This window comes from Megascapheus bottae, chromosome X (assembly GCF_031878675.1).
Source record: "Megascapheus bottae isolate mThoBot1 chromosome X, mThoBot2.hap1, whole genome shotgun sequence".
NCBI lineage: Eukaryota > Metazoa > Chordata > Mammalia > Rodentia > Geomyidae > Megascapheus > Megascapheus bottae.
This window is the reverse complement of record NC_143547.1, coordinates 93600784-93617394: the sequence shown is the minus strand read 5'-3', so window position 1 is coordinate 93617394 and position 16611 is coordinate 93600784. Positions and strand designations below refer to the sequence as shown.

Genomic DNA, 16611 nt, shown 5'->3' with positions numbered 1-16611 from the left:
GCTTCTTGAGGAGCTAGAATTATAGGCATGAGCCACCGATGCCTGGTTGTCTTTGGGGGATTTCCTGAGTACAGAATCATATCATCTATAGGCAAAGTGATTATTATTGTTATTTGTGCAGGTCCTGCGGCTTGAACTCAAGGCCTAGTCATTGTCCCTGAGCTTTTGTGCTCAAGGCTGGTGATCTATACTTTGAGCTACAGTGACATTTCTGGCTTTTTTTGTTTGTTTTAGTAGTAAAGTGGAGACAGAAGTCTAATGAATGTTCCTGCCTGGGTTGGCTTTGAACTGTGATCCTCAGATCTCAGCCTTCTGAGTAGCTAGGATTACAGGCATGAGCCACCACACCCAGCTTATTTCAGTTTTTATATACCATATATCTTCAGAAATTTGTCCATCTCTTCTACATTCTCCATACAAATTCTCATATGAAATTTGAAAATATGAGGCAGAAACTAGTGGATCATTTAGATTTCAGTGATATTTGTTATGTCCCCAATTTTATTAATTTATGTTCTTTTGCTCATTTCTTTGGTTAGTTTGTTTTGAGGGTTTTGATTTTGTTTATATTTTCAGTCAACTCTGTTTCACTATATTTTTAATCTCTGTTATTTCTGAGTTGCTGATCAGTAGAGGAAGTCTCACAATTAAAATGGCTAAAAGGCAGGTATTGACTGATAAGGAAAGGTAGAAGCAACCAACACTTGTGAGAACTCTGTGATTAAGACCTTTAGGTAAAGTGATCTAATAATCTTTTTGTGTTTGGGTCATGGGGCTTGAACTGTGGACCTGGGCATTGTCCTTGAGCTCTTCAGCTCTTACCCCCTGAGCCACAGGTCCACTTCCCATTTTCTAGTGGTTAATTGGAGATAAGAATCTCATAGTACCGGGACTGGCTTTTGAACTTCAATTCTCAGATCTCAGCCTCCTGAGTAGCTAGGATTAAAGGCATGGGCCACCACATCCGGCATCAATTAATAGCATCAACTAATAAGATCAACTAATTTTAAGAGTAAGTATTTGTAAAATACCTAGATGAGTGCCACATCTCTCCAAGCATTTCTTAGCGTCTCACTACCCTTCCCTGACATATTTATCACATATTCATCTGGGCCAGAAAATTGGATGAGATGCTCAATATTAGATCTCAACCATTGAAATCATTTTCTAGAAATCCAGGTAGAATAATAGCAAGAACTCTTTTTTTATTTTGCCAGTCCTGGGGCTTGAACTCAGAGCCTGGGCACTGCCCTTGGACTTTCTAAGGGCTAGTGCTCTATTCCTTGAGCCACACCACCACTTTCAGTTTTTTTGTGTATGTGGTACCAAGGAATCAAACCCAGGGCTTTGTGCATGCTAGGGAAGCACTCTACCACTAAGCCAAACTCCCAGTCTCATAGAGGCTCGTTTAACTGATTCAGAACAGATATGGATGCTAAAGATAACTGAAGACTGAAAAGAATATTCTTTTGTTAATCTGGACTAGATTTGAACTCTCATTGCCAGGCTAGATTAGTTTAACATCAGACACTCAGAAGTGATAACACTTTTGACTTTTATCTTATTCTAGAATAGTTTTAGAACTGTTATGTAAGGATATTTAAAAAAGCAGAATTCAAAAGGTCTTATATGAAGGTCAATTTGGTTTGCCTGATCAAAAATTTGAATTCTTAGAAAATAGTAAATATGACAGTTGAGTTTAAAGCAAGAGCCTTATGATGGATTTTGTGAATACATGGTTCAACTGCTTGTAGCTAACATTAGCTAATAATAGTCCTGAAAATGCTCCAGGCACATGATAGGCTAGCTTACAAGGAAGTTACTATTATTATCATCTATGCTTTACAGATAAGACATTGGAAGGCTTAAATTCAGTAATCTGCCCAACAGTTTAGCTGTTATGTGGCTGAGCCAGAATCTAGGTCTGTCAGTCTTCTCAAAATGCTGTTGGTAAAACATGTATTTTCTCAACAAAGAATAATCTAAATGTAAATTTAAAGGATTATAATAAAGTTAGCACCGAGGACCTCATTACTCAGCTTAAGCTGTCAAATGTTATTTCAGTTTTATACAGAAGCTTTATAGGACGTAGTATACATAAACCATGACTTTCACCCATTAAAAGTATACAGTGAATTGATTTGTAGTATAACCACAAATAGTACAACTATGACTATAATCAAGTTTAGGACATTTTCATCACTTTCCAAACAAATCCATACCTATTAATAGGCATTCTTCATTTCTTCCCGATCCCAACAACTAAAGCTAATCCCACAAACATCCTTCATGTCACTATGGATTTGCTTTTGCTGTTTGTTTTTCATTTAAGTAGTGTAACATAACATATACTCCTTTATTTGCCAGTCCTGGGGCTTGAACTCAGAGCCTGGGCACTGTCCCTGGGCTTTCTCATGGCTAGCACTCTACCACTTGAGCAACAGGGCTACTGCTGGCTTTTTCTGTGTATGTGTACTCAGAAATTGAACCCTGGTCTTTGTGCTCTACCACTAGGCCACGCTCCTGGCCCAAACATATACTCTTGTGTCTGGCTTAGCATAATATTTTCAAGCTGCATGTACGTTTGTAGTATGCATCAATGCATCATTTACAAATTGCTAAATATTCAATTGTATGGATACTGCATACTTTTCCTGCTTTCACAAGGTGATGGATTATGAATAGTGCTGTTTTAACACTCGCATGTGTTTGTGTGAACATCTGTTTTCATTTTTTCTTGGGTAGATGCCTAGGAGGAGAATTACTGGATCCTGAGGAGAAGTTTTTGTTAGTACTTTTATTTCTTATATTTTAGCTTTGGAGCAACTGTGAAACTGATTTCTCAATTTTTTTTTACTTTGTAATCAATATATTAAGGAGACATTCATACATTTTAATAAATGTCAAATTTTTGGTTTTGTTTAGTCTTCTTTTTCTAGTTCCTTGAGATGCAATAATAGATTATCAAAAAACTTTCTATTTTATTTTATTTTGCTAGTCCTGGGGACTGAACTCAGGGCCTGAGCACTGTCTCTGGGCTTTCCTCAAGGTTAGTGCTCTACCACTTGAGCCACAGCACCACTTCTGGCTTTTTTGTATGTAGGTGGTACCGAGGAATTGAACCTTGGTCTTTGTGCATGCTAGGCAAGCACTCTACCACTAGGCCAAACTCCCAGCCTCTACTTTATTTTTTGAGACAGCATCATGGTATGTAGAACAGGTAGCCTTATACCGATGATCCTTTCGTATTCTTAAGTACTGGGATTACAGATATGTGCCACCATGCCTAGCTTCTTGTTTTTTTATTGATGTGGACACTGATTATTTTTTTGTCAGTCATGGGACTTGAACTCTGGGCCTGGGTGTTCTTGAGCTCTTCAGCTCAAGGCTACTGCCCTACCTACTGAGCCACAGCACCACTTCTGGTTTTCTGGTGGTTAATTGGAGATAAGAGTCCCAAGGACTTTTTAGTGCCTGGGCTGGCTTTGAACCGCAATCCTCAGATCTCCGCCTCCTGAGTAGCTAGGATTACAGGTGTGAACCACTGCACTGGGCTGACACTGATTACTTATAAATGTCCCTCTAAGAAACGGTATCAATGTTTGTGAAGTAATGGACCTTCTATCTGGTGAATATAATGTAACCTTTCTATTAATTACAATAAAAATATATAAAAAATTAATGTCCCACTTAGTATTGCTTTAGCTGAATCCCATAGATTTTGATATAATGGGTCTCCATTTTCTTTTGTTTCAAGCAACTTTTCAATACCCTAGTTTGGTGAGATACTTCCTATTGTCCCTGTTTCCATCCATCCACCCACCCACCTACCTACTCACGCATCCATCCATCCATCCATCCATCCATCCACTTATTCAGCCAGTACTCTCTCCTCTTTCCTTCTCCTTCTCTCCCTTCCTCCCTTTCCCTCCCTCCCTGACTCTCTCTCTCTCTCTCTCTCTCTCTCTCTCTCTCTCTCTCTCTCTCTCTCTCTCTCTCTCTCTCTCTCTCTCACACACACACACACACACACACACACACACACACACTTTGCTTGACCTGGGACTTGAAGGAGCTGGGCACTGTCTCTGAGCCTCTTTTACACAAGGCTAGTGCACTACCACTTGAGCCACAGCTCTAGTTCCAGCCTTTTCTGTTTATGTGGTACTGGGAGATCAAACCCAAGCCACATTCCTGGCTTGCTCCTTTTCCCTCGCTTCCTCCCTCCCTCCCTCCCTTCCTTCCCCTCCCTCCCTCCCTTCCTTCCTTCCTTTCTTTCTCTCTCTCACTTTCAGTCTCTTTATTTTTCTTTCTCTTTCATTGTCTCTTTCTTCCTTTCATTCTTTTATTCTTTCTATTTTTGTCTTTCTCTCTTTTATTCTTTCTTCTTTCTTTCTCTTTGTCTCTTTCATTATCTTTCCCTCCCTCCCTTCCTCCCCCCCTTCCTTCCTTCTTTCTTTCTTTCTTTCTTTCTTTCTTTCTTTCTTTCTTTCTTTCTCTCTCTTTCTTTGTTTCTCTCTCTTTCTTTCTCTTTGTCTCTTTTTCCCTTTCATTCTTTCATTCTCTGTCTCTTTCATTCTTTCTCTCCTTCCTTCCTTCCCTCTCTGTCTTTCTTTATCTCTTTTTCCCTTTCATTCTTTCTCTTTTTCATTATCACTTTCATTGTCTCTTTTTTCATTCTTTCTCTTTCATTCTCTCCTTCCTTCTTTCCTTCCTTCCTTCCTTCTTTCCTTCCTTCCTTCCTTCCTTCCTTCCTCCCTTCTTTTCCTTTCCTTATTTATTTTTTTCCTTCACATCCTGAGGTTTGAGCTAAGGGATTGTGTGCTGTCCCTGAAGTGTTTTTTTTTCTCAAGGCTAGTGCTCTACCACTTGTTTTTAGTCGTTTATTGGAAATAAGAATCTTACAGATTTTTCTTTCCTGGGCTGACTTCAAACCACAATCCTCAGATCTCAGACTCCTGAGTAGTTAGGATTACAGGCATGAGTCACTGGTAACCAGTGAATTCTTTCTTAATCTATGTGTTACTTGATTTACATGTGTTCACATATTTCCCAAAGCTTTTCTTGGTTTCCAGTTTTCTTACTGCCCCATGGATACAGCTTTGTTGCTGTTAAGAGGAACACTAACATCTCGATTTTTTTCTTTTTCTTTTTCTTTTTTCTTTTTTCTTTTTTTGCCGGATCCCTTAAGCTTGACTATATCCACATTCTTCTTCAAACCAGTTCCTTTCAGGGGAGCTTCACTTTTTTCTTGTTTCTGTTTCTACTCTTTGGAACTATTCTGGCTGGTGTGGGGTGAGTTTCTGATCTTCTTTTAGCTTGCCTCTTTTGACATAGGACCTTTGTCCAAGTGAACTGGGGGAAGGAGAGGGTGAATTGAACTTTCTGTTTTCAGTCTTCCAGCCCTGGGATAAAGCTTCAGCTCTAAGAGTAGGTGCTGGGTGAAGGGACCATCCTAGGTATCAGCCACATTTACTGGGAATTTTAGTCTCTTTTAGTCAGAGTTGAAAGGGATGACATGTAATGATGACCCATCCCTTTTGGTGAGCTCTATTGATTGAAAGCTGAGGTATGAGTAGGTCTCTTTTCTTTTCTTTTCTTTTGTGTGGGTCATGGGTCTTGAACTCTGGGCCTGGACACTGTTCCTGAGCTCTCCAGTTCAAGTCTACCTCACTACGCCTTGAGCCACAGCCCCACTTCCCATTTTATGGTGATTAATTGGAGCTAAGAGTCTTGAGTGCCCAGGCTGGCTTTGAACCATGATTCCTCATTTCTCAGCCTCCTGAGTAGCTAGGATTACAGGTGTGATCTACTGTGCCTGGCTAATAGGCCTGTTGTCTTGACCGCGTTTTCCTGGAGTGGAATCAGTCATACTGAGCCAGGAAGAAGGGAGTAAAGGATGCAGGAAGTCATGGCTCAGATGCCTCAGACTCCTGTTCTTCATGAGTTTAGCATATTTCCTTGAACAAATGTTTCTTGGCCAAATGCAATTAGGAACCTTTTTAGCTATTATAAATGTTTTTTTTCTTCATGTTTCTACCAATTGTTCTTACTAGTTTGATGAACATCTGATGCTATCATGCCATAAGTGGAACTGTTGACAATTTTCTTTTAAGTCATTATGGACCCCAACCTGGTCTGAGATTAAGTGTCTTACCACTTTTATTGTGTGCTGGTCCTAGGGCTGGAACTCAGGGACTGAGTGCATCCATGAGCTTTTTTGCTCAAGACTAGCAAGCACCATGACCAGCATAAACACACACACACACACACACACACACACACACACACACACACACACACACACACACCCCAGTAGAGATTCTTTCAACCATTATGATTTTTTTATCACACAATTAATTTGATGATTTTTGAATGCCTTTGAGAATAATACCCTTTCTTGATTGTGGTTAGGGACGTTCATTCCAGAATTTTATAACTTTTAAAATAATGAAAGACTTACTGGAGTCATCACAGAATTAAATTCTCAGTGTTTTAACTTATTTACATGTAAAGAATGCCAATTCAAGTGGAATATTGACATATTCCTCAGCTGTGCTTCTAACATGATCTTTTGCTATTTTGCATCTCTGGATCTTTTGCCATTACCTGTTAGAGGCAAAACCTAGTTGAGTGAATTTTATAGAAATTTCAGGGGGCCAGGAGTTTGGCTTAGTGGTAGAGTGCTTGCTAGCATACACTCAAAGACCTAGGTTCAATTCCTCCGTACCACATACATAGAAAAAAGCCGGAATTGGTGCTAAGGCTCAAACAGTAGAGCTCTAGCCTTGAGAAAGTCCAAGGATAGCGCTCAGACCCTGAGCTCAAGCCCAGGACTGGCAAAAAAATTCAGAATAAGATGTATATATATATTTTTTTGCCAGTCGTGGGCTTGGGCTCAGGGCTTGAGCCTTGGACTTTCTTAAGGCTAACACTCTACCACTTGAACCTCAGCACCACTTCCAGCTTTTTGCTATGTATGTGGTACCGAGGAATCGAACCCGGCTCTTCGTGCATGCTAGGCAAGCACTTTAACCACTAGGTCAAACTCCCAGCCCCAGAATAAGATATTTTTGATGATGGCTTCCTCTGAAATAGGGATGTTAGTCTCCTTCTGTTCTTCCCAAGCTAAAGCCCGAATGGTAAGGTGAACTTCTCCCCTTAAGTCTGTAGGTGGCAATGTCAACCCAGAAATCTCAAGAAATGACAATGAGAAGGCATCTGGTGATAAAAATTGTAGATGGAATGGAGGTATCTTAAGAAAAATGCAGTAAATTATCATTTTAATTTGGATATACAACCAGACCCCAACCTTTTCAGGTCCCCATATTTACATACATTTGAATGGTAGTGCCTGTCTTTTGTTATGAAGAAATCTTCTGGGATTTCCCCTCTCTGTCCCCTACTGACTTGCTAAGGTAGCATCTGTCTCTTCCTGGGAAGCATTTTTCTCTTCCACAGTTACGCCATTCTGCAATGCGAGAGAGAGAGAGAGAGAGAGAGAGAGAGAGAGAGAGAGAGAGAGAGAGAGAGAGAGAGAGAGAGAGAGAGAGAGGGGGGGGGGGGGGAGAGGGGGGGGGGAGGAGAGGGGGGGAGGGGAGGGGGAGGGGAGAGGCGAGAGAGGAGAGAGAGAGCTGAGAGAAAAGATATTTGGCAATCAAGCTGGACCTAACTTCCTGCTCTGTTGCAGCAAGCACCACAAACACCCTGTGTACTTTTATTAGTTCTTCATGCCCTGTGTTTTTCATTGTTGCCAGAAAATGATGAGTGTGAGAAAACTATGAAAAGCTGTGTACTTGCTTCAGGGACAAGGAGCATAGGGAAAACAAACAAACAAACCAAAAAACCTAAGTCTCAGTTATGTTTGTTGTTCTCTTTGAGAAACCAAGGAAAGGAGTTAAGTGAAACCAATCACAAATCAAAAGGTAACAGGGATAAGAAAGAAGCAGACAGTCTAAAGGGAAAGTAAAAATCTACTCAATCCAGTGTGAGTAGCAGCTCTTATTTTCTAGTGGCTGAAGGTCAAGACCTCCTAAATCTCCTTGCCAAACTGTAGTAACTCCCAGGAAGGGCTGACAGGGAGTGAATGTGGTAGAGATGGAGGAATGTGATCCTCTGTTACTCAGAGTCATGATCATTCAAGTTAGCATCTACACAATGATTCCACACAAGCACTGGTATATGAGATGATTAAAGGCTGAGATATTATTGTATTGTAGAACAATTTTCTCAATCTTTGCAGCATAACTCAGAATGAAACAGAACCCCATTCACCATATAGTCTATGAAATAAATGTATGTTGAGTTTTAGACAGTATTTATATATTGAGAACTGCATCTAATGTAGTACAATACACATTGAGAACACGTGAACGTCCAAAGGCAAATTTTAACCCATTTCAAACAGGCTATTTAATATTTAATTGGGAAGGCTGGCAGTGTTGCCTAGTGGTAGAGTGTTTGCCTAGCATGCATGAAGAGCTGGGTTCCATTCCTCAGTACCACATACATAGAAAAAAGCCAGAAGTGGTGCTGAGGCTCAAGTGGTAGAGCTCTAGCCTTGAGAAAGTCCAAGGACAGTGCTCAGGCCCTGAGCTCAAGACCAGGACTGGCAAAAAAATCATTTGGAAGATGTAGTGGACTCAGGAGGTTGAGATCTGAAGGACTGAGGTTGGAAGTTGACCTGGGCAGACAAATCAAGAAGACTCCTTTATCTCCAATTAATGGGCCCAAACGTGGAAGTCAGGCTGTTGCTCAAGTAAGTGGTAGAGCATCAGCTTTAAGTGAAAAAGGTAAACAAAAGCAAGGAGCCCTGGGTTCATGCTCACGTACTGGCACGCAAAAAACAAAAACTTATTTCCAATTCTTGCAGTTTATTTCCATAAGCATCATTTTATTTAGTCATGCAGTTCTTTTTCCTTTCTTCCATCCCCCTTTGCTTTATTCCCAGCTGTCACTATCCCTGATTTCTCTACCATTTGTCTTGTATATAAGTGTGTCTGATTTGGAGAAAGGAAGGGGAATCACAGAGATGGTGGGACAAATGAGAACCAATTCAGCCGTCATACTCACTAGACATTATGTTGGAAATGAACTTTATAATTTGTGGGGGGTGAGGGGGATGTGGTTGGGAGACAAAAAAAAGTGCGAGAAAATGAGGAAGTGGTAACATTGTTCAGAAAGAAATGTACTCATTACTTATATAACTCCTCTGTACGTCACCTTTATAATAAAATTTAAATTAAAAAACAAACAAACATAAACTCAGTTGCCTAAGTTACATTTCTTTTAGGCTCAAGTTATGGCAAGAAACAGTGTTTGTAAAAGGCATTTTTTGTTATACTAGTAACATTTTTTGTTGCCTCCACAACCTTTTTTTGCCAGTCCTAGGGTTTGAACTTAGGGCCTGGGCACTGTCCTTGGGCTTACTCAAATCTAATACTCTATCACTTGAGCCACAGCATCACTTTTGGCTTTTTCTGTGTATGTGGGACTGAGTAATCAAACCCAGGGCTTCGTGCATGTTAGCCAAGCACTATAACACTAGGGTACAGTCCCGGTCCAACAACCAATATTTTAATGAAAGACAATGATGTTATGTTGCCTTGATTTTTAAATCATTGCTTTATGGTATTTGACAAACCTAGAAATTAGAATGCTGGATGGAAAACACTTCAAAGCATTCACAGATACTTGATTTTTTTTTGCCAGTCCTGGACTTAAGCTCAGGGCCTGAGCACTGTCCTTGGATTTTTCTCAAGGCTAGAACTCTACCACTTGAGCCTCAGTACCACTTCTGGCATTTTTCTAAGTATGTGGTACCAAGGAATCGAACCCGGGTCTTTGTGCATGCTAGGCAAGCACTCTACCACTAGGCCAAACTCAGGCCAGATACTTGATTTTTAGAGCTACAACTCTTGCATCAGAGTATCAAGGATACAGAATTTAGTCATGGAAAGAAAAGACTTGTTTAACAAAATGGAAAGAAATTAGAAAAGTGATTTCCTTGCCAAATCTAAGATATTTTTCTAGTTATACTTTAGATGTGATGAATTTTAAATCTCTCTATGCAAGTATTCATTTTTCTATAAATTAACATCAAGGCAATATTCATTAAGGTATAAATCACAGGTTCCATTATTTATTTATTTATCTCTTTATGCTAGCACTGGGGCTTGAATGCAGTACATGGGAGCTGTGCCTTAGCTTTTTATTAACTCAGGATTGGTACTTTACCACTTTAGCAATAGCTCTACTTCTAGCTTTTTTTTGCTGGTTAATTGCAGATGAGAACCTCCGACTTTCCTACCTGGGGCTGGCTTTGAACCACAATCATCAGGTCTCAGCCTCTTGAGTAGTTAGGATTATAAGTATGGGCCATAGGTATCTGGCAGTAGTAGTTTTTAAAGATCAGATTCTAGCAAAGTATTTGTCTTAGAATAATAATAATCGTGATAATAACAATGGCAATGACAATATTAACACATATGTTGACTATAGTGTATATGTTCATTGCAGCACTATTTACCATAGCAAAGATATGGAACCAACCTAGATGTCCCTCAGTTGATGAGTGGATCAACAAGTTGTGGTATTTGTACACAATGGAATTCTATGCTGCTGTCAGAAAGAATGACATCGCCCCATTTGTTAGGAAATGGAAAGACTTAGAAAAAATCCTATTAAGTGAAGTAAGCCAGACTCAAAGGAACTTAGGCTCAATGGTTTCCCTCATTCGTCATAATCAGTAGAAACCTTGGGCTCTCCTAGCAGAGATTTACAATAGAACAAAACCTAGATACCTAAGGCCATACAGTATGATGCTAAATGAAAGGACCTCTAGGATACAGAAACAAAAGCCATATAATGAGTGATAGTTGTCCTTAATGTACTATGTTATCGCTCATCTCTTTTGGTGTCCCTTGGTTATCTCATATTGTTACAGTATTTCACCTTGTTATCTGATATATTGTATATATGCTTATTTGATTATTTGAAATAGGATAGGGAAGGGGGAAAACAAGATGGGGGGTGGGGGAGGGAAATGGGGATCAAGACATAAGAAAGGGTATCAATGTATGTGAAGTAATGCACTTCTATCTGGTGATTATAATGTAACCCTTCTATTACAATAAAAATATATGAGAAAAGAAAAAAAAGATTGTAGCATAAAATAGTAGCCTTCCAAATTACACTAGTTGAATCTGTAGCATTTCATTACAAAGAGTATCTTATGTCTTTTATGGAATTATTGGAGGCTCAGTCAACCCATCCAGGCTCTCTAAATACAGGCCACTAATTCTGCCACAGCAGCTTGTACAACTAGACTGGGAAAACTGATGCGGGATGATCACTCAGATGTGATGTTGTTTCTAGGAAACCATTGTCAGGTTTGTTTTTTTTTCCTCTGATGTACACATGCTACTGTGTATGTTACTTGAAACTCCATCCTTGGCTACTCACAGAAGCCAAGGAGGGAGAATTTTTTAAAATTCATTTATAGGATTACGTGAAATTCACTCCATCTCCTCCCAGTACTTTATCACCAATGGCAAATTTCACTTCACAAGCTGCTGGCAACTATCACAGTTAGGGACTGTTACCCAAGACAGGATCTAGGGAGGATAAGTAGATCATTTTTCCCAATGTTTTTTTTTCTTCTGTGTGGTGGAAGGGGGTAATAAGAAAGATGGGTGCAGCCCGTAGACATATAAAATAATAAAATTTGACCTTGTAGGCACTATAAGTTCTAGAGTAGGAAAACATTGGTGGTTTGCATGATACTCTGTAGACAAGAGTGTTTGGAAACCAAGAAACAAGTTTGGCTTTTTGAAATGAGCCAGATAGTTTGCAAACAAGTCAGTAACCATAGGAATGGAGAGTATTAAACAGACCTAAAGGAGATTTGGAGCCAACTAGATGCACAGAAGCAACCAAGGAGGTCCATGTGGTAAAGAGAGAAAGCAAACATTTCCAGATTGCTTGTCATTTAAGCAGTGGGTTTCTTTTCATTTTCTTTCTTTTTTTTGCCAGTCCTGGGGCTTGAACTCAGGGCCTGGGCATTGTCCTTGGACACTTTTTACTCAAGACTAGTGCTCTGCCACTTGAGCCAGAGCACCACTTCTGGCTTTTTCTGTGTATGTGGTACTGAGGAATGGAACCCAGGGCTTTGTACATGCTAGGCAAGCACTCTACCACTAGCCTACACTCCTACTCCTGAAGCAGTAGGTTTCTTTCTTTGATTACACTTCTCTTACATGTATATTAAAATGCCCCCAGGACTCAACACCACTATGGATAGCAAGGAAACAAATTGGAAGAATGCTAAAAGGTAGAGAAAACAGCAGCTGAGAATTACGAATTTATAGTACATAATAAGTGAAATATCCTCTCCCCTCACCATGTTTCTGCCTTCTGGAAGCATTCAAGCAACCTGCAGCACTACATTGAGATTTTAGGTAGCCTGTTCCTTGAATGTAGCACTTGGGTGACAGAGGGAACAGTTAACTTGAGTATCTGAGTAGCAAATAATCATTATGTAATATGTGACTCAGAAAAGAAGTAAAGCTGAAGTTGAGATCATTTGATAGTCTCAACATTCTATTCCTGTGGTGCAGATACCTTAAGGGTATTTTTGTTTTGTTCTCTGCTAAGGCCTCAGGAGAGAACAGTGCCTGTCACTTAGTAGGTACACAATGAGTCAGGGCTAAATGAGTAAATAACAGTAGGAATTACAAATGTCTGGCTCACTGAATACAAGTTTGTTGAACCAAGTTGAAATTCATTGAATAGCATTTAGGCTGCGAAGCAGTTTTATTTGAGTTTTTATGTGTGTGAAATATAGTAAAATGGTGTCCGCTAACTCTTTGCATGAGATTTTCAGTAGTAATTTAAACCATACTCCTTCTTTTGCTAGTGATGCTCTGGAGCAATTCATGGAAAATCAAGGCGCATCCAGTCCAGGTATCCTAATTTTAACAACAAGTCTGAGCAAACCATTCATGCGCCTAGAAAAATACGTTACCCTTCTCCAAGAGTTGGAACGGCATATGGAGGTAAGGGGCGGTGGGTGACCAATTTTTTTAAGCTCTTGAACCAAATTATGTTCCTGTGCTCTGGAGGAAAACAGCCAGTCTGCCTCTGGATATTAGGGATCCCGAAAATGTCTTCATTTCAGAGTTTACTTAGATCTTTTTTTTTTCCTTAGACTTCTGGTTTCTTTCCTTATACAATAAAATAAGATCCTTATTCTTTTCTACCAGTGGGTCACAATCATCCACCCCCTCTTTCTTATCTTATAATCCTCAATTCTATTGCATCCTTCAAGCCTATGCCTGTTTGTTGACATATATTTTCCTGCTTCTCTTCTTCCTTTTGTCTTGCTCAAGCCCTCCCTCAGCTTTTATCTTTATGAATAAGGTTCTAGTACTTGAGCCACACCTCTAATTCTATGCCTTTTTTATTAAAGAATTTATTAACATTGATTTTTACATCATATTTTAAATGACAAGTTTAACAAACAAGTGTTCAAGGAGGGAATTTGTTTACAATCACTGGGACTTAGTATTTAGAACTTAATCAAAAATTTCTATGCCTTTTTATTTGGTGATACTAGGATTTAAACTTGGGACCGCAAGTTTAATATACAGTTCCTCTACCACTTAATCCATGCCCAAGCTCTCCTTTGCTTTAGTTATTTTTCAGATAAGGTCTCAAAATTTTTGTGTGTAGGGTCAGCCTCAGATTGCAATCCTCTTATGGCCTCATGAACTGCTAGGATCACAAGTTTGCATCACCACAGCCAGTTTATGGACTGAAATGGAGTCACACTAACTTTCTTTCTACAATGACTTTGAACCATCCTCTTGATATTTGCCTCCTGAGTAGCTGGGCAGTAGCCAATGTGACTACAACTTTGATGATGGTTCAATAATAACTAAACCTAGACATCTCTTTTTTTGGGGGCTTATTAACTGTTGTTGGAGGTAAAACAGATATCTGAAGTAGAAAATATTCACTGTAAACAGGATTATTTTTTAGAACACTGTGACCATTCAGTATTCTGACTCAGGATTACACTGGGAGATTCTGGGATTCCTGAAAGATGAATATACATTGAACCAATATTAGCATATCTGTGCATATAGCAATAGATTTACATCCAAGTACCCTCACATTTTTGTTTGTGAAATTATAGTTTACTTGTAACAGTTGTAGTATAGCTATACTCTTTTAAGTATTGCAATTTACAGCAAGATCTGATAACTGAGTATTTTTTCGAGATCAAAATCGTGTTGTGATTAAAAGCCAGTTGGCAGGGACAGCTCCCTGAGCTGTTCTTCCACCATTGTGCTATGCGTGGGGCATGGCGGTGTGGGCGGGAGAGGCTGTTTACCCTAGTTGCTCTTCCTGTGTCTGGGGAAAGGGTTTTGAGGTTTTAAAAGGGTTGATTATCTTTAAAGAAAAAGTTTGCACACTGCTAGCAGCAGTTTGCAAGGATTCAAAGCATCTACTCTGAGTGAAACCATGTTCTCAGGGTATTTGACCTGCTTAATAGTTGAAGGGTAGTGGGGAATGGGTGAGTAAAAGCCTGCTGGGATTAAGTTCCAGTTGAGGCTCAGAAAGATATTGATTTCGGGATGCTAAACCAGTTCACTGAACCTTTTGAGCTTTGCTCCCATTGCTTATCACTAAAATCCAGAAAGTAATGAGCTTGGTTTGTTACTTCTCAGGATTGATGTACAAAGATCATATTTCATTTGGAGAGAATGTCTTCACTGTCCAGCAGTAGATGCATTCCTTACCAGAATTTTGATCTCAGCCTCCCTTGGCACCGGAACCAATTTTGAGCCCACCCACCACTTTGTCCCATTGGTGTTGGCGGCCTTCCATTTCCCACCATCACATAGCACACCTCCTCAGGATACCAATGCATGAGACATTTTATCCAGGTTAATGAATGCTTGGCATGATTTCTGCCTAAAAGCATAGTAAAACCTGAAATTCTTTTTTTTGCCAGTCCTGGGACTTGAACTTAGGGCTTGGGCATTGTCTTTGAGCTTTCTCAAGGCCAGCACTCCACCACTTGGGCCATGGCATCACTTCTGGCTTTTTCTGTGTATTTGGTATCAAGGAATTGAACCCAGGGCTTCATGCATGCTAGGCAAGCACTCTATCACTAGGCCACACTCCAAAACTGGAAATTCTTTTTTTTCTTTTTTGCCAGTCCTGGGCTTGAGCTTAGAGCCAGAGCACTGTCTTTGGACTTTTCTCAAGGCTAGAGCTCTACCACTTGAGCCTCAGCACCACTTCCAGCTATGGTCTATGGTACCAAGGAATTGAACCTAGGTCTTCATGCCTGCTAGGCAAGCACTCTACCACTAGGCCAAACTCTCAGCCCCAAACCTGAAATTCTTAATTGTCAACTCATTTGGGTAAAGAGACATTTTTCCATAGGGTATGACATAGTGACTTTTCAGGAGCGTGCCAGTTCTTGGTGTGGATCAGACCCTTAGCCTGTTCAAACCTTGGGTTTTCTCCTGAGACTGGTTGAACAGAAGTGGCCTTCTCATGACTCCAGTGGAGTTCCTGGGAGTACATTTCCATATATTCCTAAGGGAGGTATACCTGCACATCCCATACTTCTTATTATACTTGTCAATGGAATATTTATTATCTAAACCATAACAGCAAAAAAGAAAATGGGAACTCTTACCTCAACAGCTGTACTTGTTACTAAACTCATGCTATGTCTTCAAGGTCAATCATACTTGTGTGCTGACTGAAGGACAGAAAAGAGACTAGGGCGGGTGAGCAAATGCAGACGTGGTATTCGGTATACACAATGTAGAAATTAACTGCAACATGTAGGCAGAGAAGGGAGGGAGAAACTGGGGGAAAGTGAAGGAAGGAGTGGCATTATTCAAAATCAAACATACTCATGACTTGACTTATGGAATGGTTACCCCTCTGAATAACACCTTAATAATAACAGTAACATGAAAAACAGGCCCGCACTTGGGATCTCAGTACTTCTAATAATTACATAATTAAGTTTTCTTTAGGCTCACAGTTCTAGTTTGAACACAAGTACAGATTCACACAATTACCATCAGAGTCAAGATATAGAATAATTTAGAATTCCCTCATGTTGTTCTTTTGCAGCTGCATCTTCCTTCTATCCCTAACCTTTGGCAACTATTACCATCCATTTACTTTTAATATCGTGTCCTCCCCACACCCTCTAGGTGCCAGACCTAGGGCTTGAACTCAGGGCCTACATGCTGCCCCTGAGCTTTATTGCTAAAGGCTGATTGCCGTATCATTTGTGTCACAGCAGCTTTTCTGACTTTTTACTCCTTAATTGGAGATAAGAATCTCCCACTCTTTCTTGTCTGGACTGGATTTGAACTGTGATTCTCAGATATCAGCCTTCTGAGTAGCTAGGATTATAGATGTAAGCTACAAGTATTGTAAGGTGAGAATACAGAGAAGCCACATTTTGAGGGTCGAATCTTAGAGTCTGTATTAAAAGGCCAGTGACTGCATGGTGGACTCTTGTCTCAAAGACCAGCAGCCAGAAAGTACACTTAACACAATGAGGAAACAGTC

The 16611-nt window shown here is 40.0% G+C and overlaps 1 protein-coding gene across 4 annotated transcripts in view; it reads left to right on the top strand.

Annotated features, from left to right (window-relative positions):
* Positions 1-16611, top strand: part of Arhgef6 (Rac/Cdc42 guanine nucleotide exchange factor 6) — a 129283-nt gene that overhangs the window by 89052 nt on the left and 23620 nt on the right. For all 4 annotated transcript variants that reach the window (XR_016533839.1, XM_090326543.1, XM_090326542.1 and 1 more), the window contains one exon: positions 12917-13055. Coding sequence is in view for 3 of the 4 variants with exons in the window: in XM_090326543.1 (XP_090182669.1) it covers positions 12917-13055 (139 nt within the window). In the remaining variant the exon portion in view is untranslated. The remainder of the gene's footprint in view (positions 1-12916; positions 13056-16611) is intronic.